The sequence below is a fragment of the Typha latifolia genome, chromosome 1 (assembly GCF_019914945.1).
Source record: "Typha latifolia isolate L0001 chromosome 1, TyphaL0001v2, whole genome shotgun sequence".
Lineage (NCBI taxonomy): Eukaryota > Viridiplantae > Streptophyta > Magnoliopsida > Poales > Typhaceae > Typha > Typha latifolia.
The window spans coordinates 16,472,248-16,487,084 of record NC_133086.1 but is presented as its reverse complement, the minus strand read 5'-3'; the positions used below and the strand labels follow the sequence as shown (position 1 = coordinate 16,487,084).

Here is a 14,837-nt window from a genome sequence, read left to right as displayed (position 1 = left end):
ATGTCAACCCGTCTAACCTGTTTAATAATCGGGTCGTGTTCAGGTTTACATAGGTTACTCGTTTTGACCCGTTTGACCCGTTTAAGTATATGGGTTGGGTCGGGTCAACCCACCAAACCGCTAATCTGCAACCCATATATACATAAGGTAAAGTCTAAAACCTAAATCACACTCTCATTCTCTCCAATCTCCACCCTCCAGTCGCAACCGCCTCATCTCACCAAAAAGGGAAAAACACTTCGTCGCGCCTTCTCTCTCTCCTCTCTCTCTCCGACTGCCGTATGCCGCCTGCTGCCATGACCGAGGTAGACGCAGTGGTCACGGTAGGCGGTGATGATGGCGTTATATAACAGATTTAGTGATAGTGGCCTCTGTGCAGACTTCAACGGCCTCCTGGCCGTCGTAGACGTGGTAGAAGCCACGGATGAGCTTCGCCTTGTATAGGGAGTCGGCAGCGATCTCCATGCGACGCATGGTGGACATGGTTTGGAAGGAGAGGAGCTCGGAGGAGGTCGTGTCGACGGAGCGAGAGGGTGGATAATACTTTGGTGGGAATGTGACACATGTTTGGCCTGAGGAGATGAACATATATGGATTAGGATTGTAATTTTAATTATGTATGAGTTTTGAGTGATAATAAGTTATTTTATATGTATAATACATTATAAATCAGAAAATATTAAATTTTATATAAGATTTATATTAAACGGGTTAAACGAGTCGGGTTAACACGATCTATTTAAATATACGGGTTAGACGGATCGTGTTAGCGTGTTGTGTTAACCCGATCCATTTATTAAATGAGTTAGGCAGGTCGGGTCGTGTTATCCGTTTATTAATCGGGTCGTGTTCGTGTTTACTAAATGCAACCCGTTTACTAATCGGATCGTGTTCATGTCAAGCTAAAGTTGACCCGACCCGAACCCGCTTGCCCCGACCCGATTGCCACCTCTACTAAGCACCATTTCAATTACTGTTACTGTCATTTATGCCCTCGGCGAGTGAGGGCGACCCTTCATGACCCTCATCCTCTTGAACTAAGAGTAAATCATGACTGTAATTTCTTTGTTACCTCATCTGTCCTATCGTTGGTGTGGCTTCCTCACCTATCTTATTGTTTTCCTTATATTTGCCCTTCGCTCAAACTAAAACCATTGAATAGTTTTGACATTTTCATTTCATATCCCAAATTATGTCCCTTCACATCCCATTTCCCAAAGACTCCTCTGATCCCCTTGTTGTGCCTTCCTTCATCTGCTAGCTCTCCCCCTTCTTCTAGTATGAGCCATATCTTCTCATTGAAAATTTGACTCTCATGCCCCTTCCAGTCATCAGAAATTTGTCTCATCTTTTACTAAAGTTGAATGCAGATAAGTCTTTCTCCATTGTTGACCACTCGAGTGGAATTTACTTCATTATCTGCAACTGCGAGGACGAGTCTATCATCTCTGACTCTGATGCATAAACCTCATCATTGAATATGCTATCGCTACTGAAGTTGTCGTACTAAAAATTTGCCCACATTAGACTATGTGAACGAGCATTCGCTAATCTAATTCTTGAACTCGATCGACAGCCAAACTCGTCCTTATTGGTGCCTCAGCTTAGCTACCTTACTGAGGATATTCAAAACTCTTCTAGCTAGTTTGAATATATCATCAATGCCTTTTTCATCTACCCCGAACCCGAAGCCAATATTGTTGCAAATAGGCTAAAGCAAGTGAGGCTGTAACATTTTTTTCTTTTAATACAAAGATGTCGCTCCCACTTAAATATAAGGGGGTCCATCCTATTTGGAGGTAATCAATCATCTATTGCCTTCTCTACCCAAAATAAACAAACAAAAATGCAACAGTAAAATTTCTTATATCATCCCTTTTTCTTCCGTAGGGTTCGTCCCCAGCTGTCCGCTTTGGGTCCACCTGATATAGCTCATAAACAAAGGCTACTCAATAAAGTGGGGACCCCACCACGATGCAAAGCCAGCGATGTTTTAAGTGCTAAGAAAAATGATGGCGATCTTGGGAAGTTCAAACCCAGCATTGCTTGCCTCATTTTTGAGCCATCGTTTTCATAAAATTTCACTCAAAAGATTGAAGTATTTAATTTTTATCATTATTACAGATGCCAAAAGGTCCACCGAGTCAATTCAGACAACCGAAAATTTGATAATAAATGTCGAAAATGTAATTTCTGTAGACCAATTTATTAATCACCTCCGAGTTCTTCCAGTTGAGAGAACTCGATGGAGACTTCGTTTTAATTTCTTTTGTTTGACGCAATAAATAACAGAATCTTTGTGTCATATATTGAAATATTTTCCTAAAGATAGGTTAACCAGAGTCCTCTTCAGTTTCAAAACCTACACCTTAATGAATTAGAGGTTAAAGCACTTGTCCTCCTACTGCTTGGTTTGCAACTAGATATGGGCTAAGTAGGCGACCACCTCTCTCTAGTTATAAAGGTATTTGTTTAGTCTCCATCAAATTTTAGCTAATATTTTAAGTCATCTAATCTTTAAATCATGTGCATCGTTAAACTATTCTCCGAATTAAATGCCCTCAAGACCTTGTTCAAACTAACTGCCGTACTGTTAAATTAAATTATTAAATTATTAAATAATTTTTTTTATAATAATTATTTAGAATTAGAGTTTATTGACATTGTGGACAATAAGTTGACACACTGCTGTTTAGATAATTTATATTTCAATTCATGGAAATTTGGCTATGATAAATATGCATCTAACTATATGACTTAATTTTCCAAAAGCCCAATTTTATCAATTAAAATAATAATTATAATTAAATTGCAAAAGCCGCCTAATCTACTGTTTGCCTACAGATTGAACATCAAGGTGACGGTCCTAATGGACATTAAAAGTACCAACCAAAACCAATAAATTATAGAAGTAGCAGCAGTGGAATAGCGATTAAAGAAGGGCATTTGCTCGATCACCAAGTTTGGATTGAAGCCCCCCAATCTTAAGGACTGCTAAATGTATCAAATAAGAAATATTAAGATACAGGCAGATGTATCCGCTTCCAGGCCATCTACTGAACCATCATTTCCATCAGATAGAGAATATGTCAATAAGGTCCTTATGGTGTAATCCTTACCAAGCAAGCCAAAACCGAAGGCAAATGTAACAAGTCTTAGTCTCTTGCCCTTTGCACTTTCTACGCAGCAAGCTTAACATATCGGAAATGATGGACAGAATGAAGAACCACCACATTTCCAACGATCTTCAGTTGGTACTACATTTATTTTCTTGCTTCACCTCCAACGAGAAGCCCCCAATCGGATTACCTCTTCAGTTCCAGAATCCCTGTTAAGTCTGTCAGCACTTCCTTCTCCTTTGTTATCATTTGCGTCACCATATAGATCCTTCAACTTAGCTAGATTGCTTGAGACAGTTGTCTTGTCTTTACTTGGATCTCTAAATGGGCTCGGATGATCGGATGTTGAACCACCATGCACAACTCTACTCCTGCTCCTGCTGCGACTGCGGCTCCGGCTCCGCCTCTGAGGAGAACGAGAGTGTCTATAACGATCACTGTCCCGCTGGCTCCTTCCATGGTCTTGGCTCCCTCTGTCCCTCTCAGAGTGTTTGGAACGATGGTAGTCTCGCTCTCTGCTATCCCGATCACGTCGGTCAAGCTCGCGTCTCCTCTCTCTGTCTGAGGACCGATCATGATCCCGCCCTGAATGATCTCTATCCCGATCATGTTCACGCTCACGTCCAAGTCGATCTTGATCAGGTCGTTCATGACTTTGACTGCGACGGTTGCTAGGCGATGTTCTTCTAAGTTCATCAGGGTCACTTCTTTCCCTCAGTGGAGGTAATGTTCTTCGAACTGGAGAGGAGTCCCTGGTGGATGCACGGTGAGGGGCACGCTGACCAAAAGATACCGATAAGGAAGCTTTCACAGAAGGAGGGCGTCGGGCAGTATCTTCTGAGCCATGACGATTAGATTCTCCAGTCACTCCAGCATGCTTGGTGGGGAGTTTCATCTTCTCAAGATTAGCAACTATTTGGCGCATGATTGGAACGGGCACACGAGGAAACAGAGTATCAAAGTAATACTGCACAACAAAAAACAAAACAAAAAACTCGAGCTCTTAGACCAAAATTGTTCTCTGAAAGTATGTCAAATGCAATAAATGCTGCTCAAATGAGTAACATAACGAATAATTCAGTGTCTTCACACAAGGATATGGAAGTTAATATTTATGCATCATAAAAGTATAAAACAAAGGGTAAAAGTTGTCTCATGTAGTAGTAAACCATAGAGCAAGTGTAGCATAGTCCTACTTTATGAATGTCATAGAACAGTATTTAGCTATAATAGTGGGTATCAACAAACTTCAGACAAGAATGAAGAAAAACCAAGAGTTTTAAAATAAAGAACGAAGGGCAGATTGATATGACATGACAAATAAAATATTTTTAAAGTATCTCCAGGTGCTAATTAGATTATTAAATCATTACAAACCAAAATCAAGAATAAGCACCAACACATTTCAAATTCATCCATAAGGACTTCGCTCGTGTTATTTAACTCTCTCTCCCTGTACCATTCTATTTATTTTCCCAGCATCAGCTGGGAAGATTGAAGAATTTTCAACATAGCCAGGGATGTCGAAGAATGACTGAGAATTCTTTGAGTAACTTTGGTTAATTTGACTAAACGAGTATTTAAAATCCAAGCAACAGTTTATGTGCAAAAAGCATATTTACGAAATTAAAAACAGGATAGCTCACTCAAAGGAACTATTGCAACTAGCAAACTATTAGTCTGGATAACAGATCAACACCACAAACCTTTTACAAAATTGAAGAGGTATGATCTCCTCCAAAGCAAACTCCACAATGGAAACGCAAGCTCAGAATCTCACATCAAAAGATGAGTCGTGTACCAAATCAATTACCTTTCAGCTCCGTTGACAAGCAATTAGCTTAAAAATACAAATAGTTTATGCACTAAGATGACTAAAGTAAGGCATTTTAAAGATAAGGGAAAATGAATAACTTATGCAGAGTGTATGATGACATAGAAGAAAGATCACAAAGTGTACCTGCCCAAGGAGAAGATCACGCACATATGCACCCATGGTTGATATTTTACCATTGGACCCCGGAGAAAATTCCTGTAAAAGAATAATATTCTGTTGAATCTGAGGTATCAACTAGCAAAAGAAAAATGTCATAAGAAAAGAACCATTTCCCATGATGGTTGTTGGGCTAGATCTCCGTAAAATTTTACCAGACTTTCCCGGAATTACATGATGTATTCAAAAACCAAGAACTGAACAAATAAAGAGTTATGCTTGTTGCATGATATACTACATTTACTGAGCTGCAAAATCCAACTCAGAATTGTGTCAAGCTAATACAAGTTTCATAGAACTTCCAAGTGGCAGGAATACCATGTGTTGCCCATAATCCAATTAGATTGTTATTTCAGAGGCACCTCATTCAGAGTCAATCCAGATTTGGAGATCTATATTACCTTTTCAACTTTTTTTCGAGAAAATCTAACCAAACTATGATTTAACACAATAACTAATTAAAAGCATTTTAGGTCAGAAATTAATCCTCACTTAGGTCCAAAGGCTATTTGTAATGGCTCTACATACAGCTTGCCCTGCTGGGCTCTGATGTCACAGGACACCTTATAATCTTAGCTTACATTGTCAAGCCTTAAGTTTAGGAGCTTCAATTACATCATTCAAAACAATAGATGACCAGGGTCTAACACAAGTCAGTACCTCATCATCTTTGATGTAGGGCTCATACCAAGTCCATAATGTCTTTGGTTCTGCAACATACCGCAGGTACAAGAAGCCAACCTGTGAACCAGTAGTCATTTGAATGTGCTAGTTTTGAAGTAACTGACTAGAAAAGGACAGCTATAAAATGCTCACATACTCATGCATACACAGATATACTGCAAATTACTTGCATGGTAACAAATTTTGCCCGCTAGCCTGTCCTATGATACACATCAAACAAAATACATTCTGTCCAGACATAAATAAAAAAAGAGTATATTGTAAGAACAATATAGCAGCAATAATATTCATAAAAATGAGCGTAATATGCTTGTCCATTAACCATGTCAGTACCACTTTCGAATTCAATCCTGTAGAAAAAAATTGATATTTGAATAGATGGGACAAGCTAAAATATCAGAAGATTCAGAACCTTCATTAAAGTATTATGGAGTTTGACTACTCAGATGATTCATTTGTCTTAAAAACGCTGAGGGGCCTTGATATTATTCCAATAACCATGTTAAGGCAACTTTACTAATGCTTCACTGTTATGATACACATACTGAGCATGGCTATAATCAACTTGTATTGCAATGTTACCTTCAATTGATGGTTGAGAAAGGCCAAATATAAACAACAAATAAATATTCAATTTACATAAAATCACTAAGTATTAGGCCCAATCCATTATCATGACATCTTTATGAGGTGCCTAGTAATTTTATTAGTACATATGTATGGCATAACTCGACTAGTGAGAGGAAAGTCAGCAGTCAGACAAGAGAAGAATGAATTTACTATAAAAATAAGCTTGCACTAAGGTTTAGTAATTATGTTTTAGTGTTTTACAGTTTGCACTGGTTGTTAATGAACTAAAAGAAAATCAGAATGGCATTCCATATTTGTTGATGACATCATTTTGATTTAAGAATTTGAGAAATAAGTTAAACACTAAACGTGAAGAGGGAGTACGTTCATCGTCTTAGGCTATATTCCAACAACAAAGGAGATTGATAAGAATATTGCATGTCTGATTATAAGAAGGTTAAAATGGAGCATGATTCTAACATGCTGTATGTGGAAATAGATAATTCTAGGAATGCTTTATAGAAGATAATGTTGGGCAACTGGTAAATAATAATACAAAAAGTTAAATTGCCACCATGGTGAGAATGTTGAGGTGGATGACTCTAAATGCTAAAAGAAAAAAGTAAATGAAAAAAGTACCCATAGAGGATTAATTATGTGTGAATCATTTGAGACAATTTAGAAATGTTCAAAGGAGATATTAACCACCAGTATGGAAGAGTATTTCCTTGAAGAAATTGGCATCTTGTGGAAAGGGGAAGAGAATAATGACATGGGAGGTAGTAACAAGAAAAGCTATAGCAGGACTTCATTTAAATATTGTTAAACAGAGGGAAAGACACTTATAATTGACTCCAAATAATGAATTTTTTGATGTTTTGGTTGAAGAAAGGTAGACTTACAAACCCATCCTCTTGAGTATGGGGAAATCTTCATAAATATTTGAGGTAAAATTTCTAGTAAATTGCCACACAAAAAAAGGAAAACAAGTTTCATTAATTTTTGAACCTTAAAAATGGAAATCTAAAGAATATAAATATAAATGTGAGAAATTGTTAACTATTGAAAAATCGATCAGCTAGATCTACAATTAGCAGGTTATGTTCTACAAATTCATCTAATCAAAATAAAAATTTGTACCAAATCTCTGTTAAATTGAACTTCCAATTTGTTCACCAAAACTTAAAAAATATAAAGGAAAAAAGTGACCCTTGAAGATCTCATAGATACACATGAGTTGATCTCATACAAACTCCATCTTAGTTCATGTAAAATTTAGAATTAAATTGAAAACATGAATTTACTATTTCGGAAGAACGAACATAGGAGTGCAGAAGCAAGCATTTATATTATTTAATAGTATATTCCCAAGTCAAATTGCTAATACAAGGTTTATTCAATAATTCTAAATGGAAAAAGGATATTGAGATCAAAATACAAGACTGCACTACATTTATTGGGTGAATGCGGACAATCAAGTTTGCATGAAAATAGTACCATGCCAATATCACATAAACATGCTACACCACAACAAACCGGTAAACAAGCATTAGTATGTACTTAAATTTAATGCTCCAAGTATTACAAGACTTAGCACTTTTAGTCTTTAAATCATGAAATGATAAGAAAGTTTCACATGTAACACATCGAGAGAACCTTCACTATTTACCATCAAATGCAAGTAGATAACCAAAAATTTCTACTAAAGGTGCTACAACACTTTAGAATCCCTTTTGAACTTTGAATCTAAGCTAACAATTTCAAAATGTTAAGTTTAACAACAGATATTTTGGTATCTAGCAATATTCCAGAAAAGAAAATGTGATAATTACGAATGTCAAGTTCTTAAGCAAGACAGTTCCTTTAGTTTATTTCTCAGTGAAACTTACAGCTCTAATATATGGAGAATCTGGGTGCTTCAACAATCCATGCATTTGTTTGACGGTGAGCTTCATCGTGAAAAACTTATAGAGAAGACAAAATGCTGTTGAAGGACCTCTGCAGTTGCCAGTCATCCATGGTTCCACATGATCAACTTGATTGTATATCTCATCTATAACTTCATGGTAAGTCTTCAGTCTATAAAGTTCTTTAAAATAATCTGAAGAAAGGATGTTCATGCAGAGCACCTTCTCCAGCAAAGTATCTATAGGTTTTCCAGAAGATTGTATCTCCATTATCTCAATAAATAGTAGCTAGGTTAATAACTTCACTTCTTATGAATAAAGATACACAACAACTAAGAACCTTCAGCCGCTTATCAAGAAATATTTGCCATCTTTAATAATGCCGACAAAACCTGCAAGTGAAAAGTTAGAAGTCAATTTAAATTATTTCATCCTTAAATAACAACCAAATTCACTTCACATATTATGCAATAGATTCAAAAGAAAGCAACTGTGATGCAATGCCAAAGATTGATCAGATGTAAGATCAGCTTTATCAACTACAGAAACACATATTCCTGAACAAAAAAAAAGAAACTACAGAAACACATAGACCAACTTTGGCCAAATGCTAACAGAAAATGAAATCAGCATAACTTTGCATCTAAAAGCTTTCTACTTAACTATTAACCTTAACAAGATGGCATCTAAACCATGTAACTGTAAAAGCCTCTGGGAAAGTAATGGAATGCGTAATTCATAACTATTCTTTCAAGATTTAGAAGTACAGTTTCCAGTAACATGTTAGATTGCAAAATCGAACCTCTAGCTAAGACAAACTTTAAATTTTTCTAATCCATCATTCCCCCATATCAGTCTGCTCATTTGCAATTGCACGATATTCCCCCAAAAATATCACATGAAGAAGTTTGCTTGAGCTGTGTAAATAAGTCATATAGTAGACCAAATCAATCGCCGTAAACTAAAATATAGTATCTTTATTCGACAAGATAATAGATTTAAGGCTTAAACAATCAACATAGTATCTTGCAACCCTAACCCCCTTTCCGAAACGGAAAAGGACGATATGTTAATATTCTCCAAACACTACAATAATCGAATAAAAGATTGCGTAGAAATTAAGGCGAAGCAACTCAGCTAATAATCTGAATTCTAACCATATAGATGAAGTATTCGAAGAAATTTCCTTGATGCCGAGGATAGAAAGGCGCACCCTTGTCAGAACTAAACCCTAATCGCGATAGAGAGAAAAGACCAAACAAACAAGGAGCGAGTCCAAATGGAGAGGAAGCAAGCGGATCTCAAAGCTGGAATGACGAATTTGTCCTCCGGATCGGTCCCAGAGAGAGAGAGAGAGAGAGAGAGAGAGAGAGAGAGAGAGAGGTGCGAAGGCTCGCGTATTAGATTAAGATGGAAGAGGGGTTTAATCGTAGCCGTCCAAACACTAATCAAGCGTCGAGACGAAAGAGATACCACAAACTTGACCAATCTATTTCTAGCAAAAAGAAATTCCATTCTGGTATTAGTTCTGGAATTATTTGCCAAACTAATAACTGCTACCCACATCAATGAGGTAAATTAAATAAAAGACAATTTATGTTATAATATATCTTAGAAAAGAGTTGCATTAGTTGAAAGCATTTATCAGCCTGAAACAAAATTGTCATAAATGAATAGTATGAAGAGAATCATTTACTAAAATAATCTATTGATGTGATCCAATCCTATTGGGTCACCTCACAAGAGATATTGGGTTCGTTGGTTGAACTAGATTATCATCAAAATTTTCTTTTCAACAGTAGTAGTTTTAATTTACGATGTTCAAACAGTTACAATCTGATGTTCAAACATCACAGACCTATTGAAGAATAAGTGCTCTCGAATTTTGGCGTTCGAGCGACTGCCTTTGGCACTCAAACGCACAACCCCGTCGAAGAATAAATTCTCTTAGGATTTGGTGTTCAAATAACGGCATCCAAGTTTGAACGCCAAAACATACCGATTGATGCCGTCGTTCGAACGCCAAAGATTGTCATTTGTCTATCGAAATTCGAACCTGAGAGTGTAGTCCGTCCAACGACATTCAACGATGTCCAAACGTCTGATGCCGAGATTGTTGTGTTATAGTTAATTTGAATTATTTTAAATCTTAATTAGCCTCAAATATGTGGAAGATAGCCATTGAGATTATGGAAGAATATTAGCAATTCTATCTTCTCCTACCTCATCTCTCTCAATCTTCTTCTTCAATCCAAGGTCGATGCTGTCAAGCCGACGGCATTCTCTTCCTCTTCAACTGCCAATCCCCCTAATCTAGTAGGGTCAGCCATCTTCTCCCTTTTTATTCAAATTTTAGTCGTTGGCTAGCTCCTTCCTTCTTATTCGTCAATCCCCCTTCTTCTTTAGGATTGATCATCTTCCTAGCTTTCTTTCTTTCTTTCTAAATCATAGATTTATCTTACTCTATCACCATCTCCATTATCCTTTTAACTCACATCCCATAAATCTCACAATCTCTATTAGCCCCCTTCATCGTATCAAATAAATCATCTTAGCTCGGAGCAAAAGTTATAGTAACTTACTAAATAATTCAAAAACAATAGTAGGAAAATAACAAGTTTTGACAAGAATAGTATATTTGTCAAGAAGAATATGTCAAGCAAGCTTTGTTACGGAAAGAAGTGAATTTATATTTTTCTTAGTTATTTTATCGAAATCTAATTGGAGCTTTAGAATGAAAAAGTTAGTCGAGCATTAGTTGCTTAATTTTCTTGATTAATGAGCGAATAAATGTTGAGATTAATCTTAAACAGAACTAAAGAGTAAGATAAAGTGTAGCAAATAGGTATATCTCATCATAAATTTGATTAGAAACTTAATGTTTAAATTTTAACAAAAAGAAAATGTTTAACACTTTTGTAGTCATGAACTGCATATTGGAATGGTAAACAAGCTAATTCAATAAAGGCCCCAACCTCTAGAATATATCCTATAAATTCCAAGGTAACTTGATGAGTACTTCAAATTATTGTATAATTCCAATAAAAAAAGGGGCATGTTTCTTGAGCAGTACTTCAAACGAGCTACTCATGAGTCACAATAAATTCTGCTCATATATATGTGAAAAATTATTGTATAATTCCAAAATGTTTCTACACATCAGATCAAGAGGTACCATCAATAATCTTGGTCAGTACAAAGATAAGTCGCATGTATCGACTGTCAAAAATAACGTGAAATGGTAAATAATTAGCTTGTTTCTCATATGACACAACTGTAGATGCTAATCCTCTTATAATGTTACAAACCTACAACTACTTAATGCCCAAAATGATCCTGCAGACAAAGAGGACACATAAACAATATCCTTAGAAGATGTACAAGCACATCGTAGAGGTAAGAATTGTTGTTATCAGCACCGCTACTACGTTGACGCCATTGTTATCTAGTATATCCATTCCAGAAATCCTCGTGACAGTAGGTCCTTGCTTCCCAACCACCTCAAAAGAACAAATATAAGCACAGTAAAGACAAGTTTCACAAACATGCAAAGCTTCATATTGCAGTTAAACAGAGCAGAATACTTTAGGTGCAATGGCCAATGGCTCATTGACCTAGAGAAGAAAATTTCTTACCTTCTTGCGCAAATTGCAATATCCACTATACTGAACTGTTGCACCCAATAAGGAGTCAATCAAGCTTCCACATACCCCAGCTGCTGTGGCAATAGGTATAACCAGCAGCTGCCTCCAAGCTACATCAGGAGAACATTCGGATGTAAGGAATCCAATAAGGACAAAAGTGAGCCCAATGATAAAGCCTGCTGCTGCAGCTGCAAGAAGTCCATCTAGAGTTACTCCACCATTTGTACCCTTCCGAACTCTCTGATAGAAACAAGATTGAGAAAGCAATTAACAGCTTCAGATGGTCACATCCTTAAAGAATGACAGATACTTTTCAGTTTTGTGCAGTTGGTTTACTATCTAGTAAGGGGCATATGGCATCTTTAGCAAGAACGCGAGACTTTTTTAATCATATTAATGCGATTGGCAAATCCATGCTATAGCACAGGTTGGAAGAATGCAGTTCCGGTACTGTATGTGGCCCATATGCATTCTTAACACAGAATGTAAAAGGCAATTCAACATAAGCTCTTTCAACCCTATGACATGATTGGATCAGGAAAGGAAACAGAACATCTCATACATATGTTTTGAGTAAGATGAAATTTTCAAATAATAAAGTCTAAAAAAAAGAACATCAATATCTTGCTTGGTATGGGAATAAGATTGAGAGGAGCTTTCCCAAATCCCATTAAAAAAGTCGGACTATAAAAGAGGTGTCTAAAAGGATCAGGGATATTGCCATCAAAACCCAGGAATTCTAATTCCATAAAGGGATGGAACTACTAATCCCAACCTTGGTCAAATACCGTGCAACAATTTGAATGCTTACACCCAGAAAATGAATACCCAAAGGGAATTACCAGTAGTTATACTTGGATTTGAGCCTAGATGACCAAATATAGATGTTTGACTGTAGCTTGTACTAGCAACTACTAGTAAGATGGATGATAGGAACCCATTGAGATGACGAATAAAGCAGAACACTACCATTTTCTATGTAGTAGAAATGGAAAAAAATGCAGAACCTTGGAAACAATATCTGGTCAGATTAGTTAAGATTGTGATTACCAAAAAAATTGAAGATTTATACCTTGAAAGTTGTGATTAGCCGTGGCTGAGCATTGCTAAGTATACCAAGCTCTGAAGACCAAGTATCACCATTGCAGCAAGCATAATGTCCAATAACGCCACCAAGAAGTCCAGTGATAAGGTTTGATTCCATTGTGTCCAAGCACCTATCTTGCCCCCCAGTGAAGGATGCTATTGTAATCACCAAGAGGGTCGCAATACCACTATTTGACAGAACTTGCTTCCTGTGAATCACAATGGTGCACACCTGCATTAGGAAATGTGGCAAAATACTTGCTGAAAACATCATAGTTGTAGATCATACAGTAACAGATTTAGATACTGAACCAACAGCAAGACAAATTATTTCACAACTTTTTAAAATCAAATCCATTCATCTATGGCAAATTCTCCCGATCATTTTGCGGAAGCAAACTAGACTAATCAAAATACACACTAGGTCATTTTTAGCTCTATTTCTTCCACAAAAGTATTGGCGTACAGTTTAGAAACATATTTTGCCAAAAAGAAAGTGACTTAGACATTGAATCGAAGGTAGACTAGGGATTAGCATTAAGGCAAACCAGAGTAGCAAAATGGACCCAAACGGCAGTAAATCTCCTGTATATAATTACAAACTTATAATAGAAGCAGAATCTTTAACCCAAAAAAGAAGAAATCAAACACGAAATCAAAGTACAAACATTTCAGCAATAATTTAAGACTAATTTTTGTCTCCAGAAACTAAAAGGGCAGAATTTAAGCTAAAATAATCACAACTATGATAAACAGGATTGCAACAAGAGAAGCAAACAAGCACTAACATTATCCCAAGATATTTCAACAGACAACTAAAAGAGGTAATTTTATATCTAACCAATCACGCTGCCCCCCTTCCTTGAACTCCGAATCGATGGCTCGTTTCCTCTCTTCCCCTACCCTCGTCAGCTTCGAAGACGTGAAGAAGAACACCAGCAATAGAGCCGCAAACCTACAGAAGAGAGAATACAATCCCAATTTACAAAAAAAAAAAAAAGAGAGGAGGAGAAGAAAAACAAGAGTTAGATATCTGACCTATAACCGGCAAGCATATGGATCACCATGACGGGAATCCCAACGAAAACTGCTGAGAGATCGACCGATTTACGCTTGAAGGATCTGGCCGCCATCGAGAAGGAGGTCAGGAGCGAGATGGCGAATCGAATCTTAAGGCTATTGTCCATCTTCCGTATATGATCGATTACTCGACTAGGGTATCGGAGAAGAAGACGGAGAGGATTCGATTCGAACGGGACGAAGCGGAGTACTTCCGCCCATCCGTTTTAAATCGCCTCCTAAATGTAAACGAGGAGGACTAGGAAAACCTATTAGCAGTTCCAAGAGATTCCCTAATGTTTACTTTCTTTTCTAGAAAAAGAGAAAAAGATTCACTATGTGGGCTCCACACTCATTAGCGCCGTCTTATTGGCTAATAAGATGATGAAGATAACGATTTTTTTTTTCAAACTGAGTCAACATTTTTAAATTTATTTAAACAATAATAGTTTATCAAACTTTGTAAACTTTTCTTTGCATAGTAAATTTTAGACATTCAAAAGCCATTCATACTCATAAAATTTAGGATTAAATGTATTTTACATTATGTAATTATATTGTCTTTTTTTACTTTAAAAAGTTTCAAACCAGTCCATATACTTATAACTAAAGTAAAACTGTTAATTTTTTCGTTAAATTTAATTAAATGACGTCAAAATGATTAAAATGCTCATATCGTGTTTGTGAGAGAAGACATGTAGATTTTTATATGATGCAACAAATTACTAAAATAGCTATAGTATTTAGTTAAATTTAACAAAAAAATTAACGGTCT

At 36.6% G+C, this 14,837-nt stretch overlaps 2 protein-coding genes across 6 annotated transcripts; both read right to left on the bottom strand.

Annotated features, from left to right (window-relative positions):
• Positions 1–2,883: 2,883 nt before the first annotated feature.
• On the bottom strand, positions 2,884–9,716 carry LOC140785529 (pre-mRNA splicing factor SR-like 1). 5 transcript variants are annotated; one of them, XR_012108479.1, is made up of 6 exons: positions 9,431–9,576; positions 8,256–8,665; positions 5,933–6,024; positions 5,773–5,853; positions 5,080–5,151; positions 2,884–4,086 (listed from the first exon to the last, which is right to left on the bottom strand). XR_012108479.1 is itself a non-coding variant. In XM_073133414.1 (6 exons), exons 3-6 carry the CDS (start codon positions 8,484–8,486, stop codon positions 3,277–3,279), a joined length of 1,194 nt encoding a protein of 397 aa, XP_072989515.1. In that variant the 5' UTR covers positions 8,487–8,512; positions 8,614–8,665; positions 9,431–9,570; the 3' UTR covers positions 2,884–3,276. The 5 variants fall into 5 exon arrangements, 2 of the variants coding, with proteins under 2 accessions (XP_072989515.1, XP_072989507.1); XR_012108478.1 differs by lacking the exon at positions 5,933–6,024 and adding an exon at positions 4,826–4,959; XM_073133414.1 differs by lacking the exon at positions 5,933–6,024 and having other exon boundaries at positions 8,256–8,512; positions 8,614–8,665; positions 9,431–9,570.
• A 1,674-nt stretch (positions 9,717–11,390) lies between these two features.
• On the bottom strand, positions 11,391–14,349 carry LOC140781428 (protein PGR-like). The gene is made up of 5 exons (XM_073127385.1): positions 14,042–14,349; positions 13,845–13,958; positions 12,990–13,212; positions 11,909–12,157; positions 11,391–11,773 (listed from the first exon to the last, which is right to left on the bottom strand). Exons 1-5 carry the CDS (start codon positions 14,188–14,190, stop codon positions 11,642–11,644), a joined length of 867 nt encoding a protein of 288 aa, XP_072983486.1. The 5' UTR covers positions 14,191–14,349; the 3' UTR covers positions 11,391–11,641.
• Between the last annotated feature and the right edge of the window lie 488 nt (positions 14,350–14,837).

What these genes read in the sequence shown, in the direction of transcription:
- LOC140785529 (XM_073133406.1), bottom strand. Translation starts at nt 8,543, where the DNA reads ATGGAGATACAATCTTCTGGAAAACCTATAGATACTTTGCTGGAGAAG. An exon ending in CCTACATCAAAGATGATGAG is followed by an intron (nt 5,152 to 5,772) that starts GTACTGACTTGT and finishes ATTCTTTTACAG; the next exon opens with GAATTTTCTCCGGGGTCCAA. An exon ending in GTGATCTTCTCCTTGGGCAG is followed by an intron (nt 4,087 to 5,079) that starts GTACACTTTGTG and finishes TTTGTTGTGCAG; the next exon opens with TATTACTTTGATACTCTGTT.
- LOC140781428 (XM_073127385.1), bottom strand. Translation starts at nt 14,190, where the DNA reads ATGGACAATAGCCTTAAGATTCGATTCGCCATCTCGCTCCTGACCTCC. An exon ending in CATATGCTTGCCGGTTATAG is followed by an intron (nt 13,959 to 14,041) that starts GTCAGATATCTA and finishes TCTCTTCTGTAG; the next exon opens with GTTTGCGGCTCTATTGCTGG. An exon ending in ATTGCAATTTGCGCAAGAAG is followed by an intron (nt 11,774 to 11,908) that starts GTAAGAAATTTT and finishes TGTTCTTTTGAG; the next exon opens with GTGGTTGGGAAGCAAGGACC.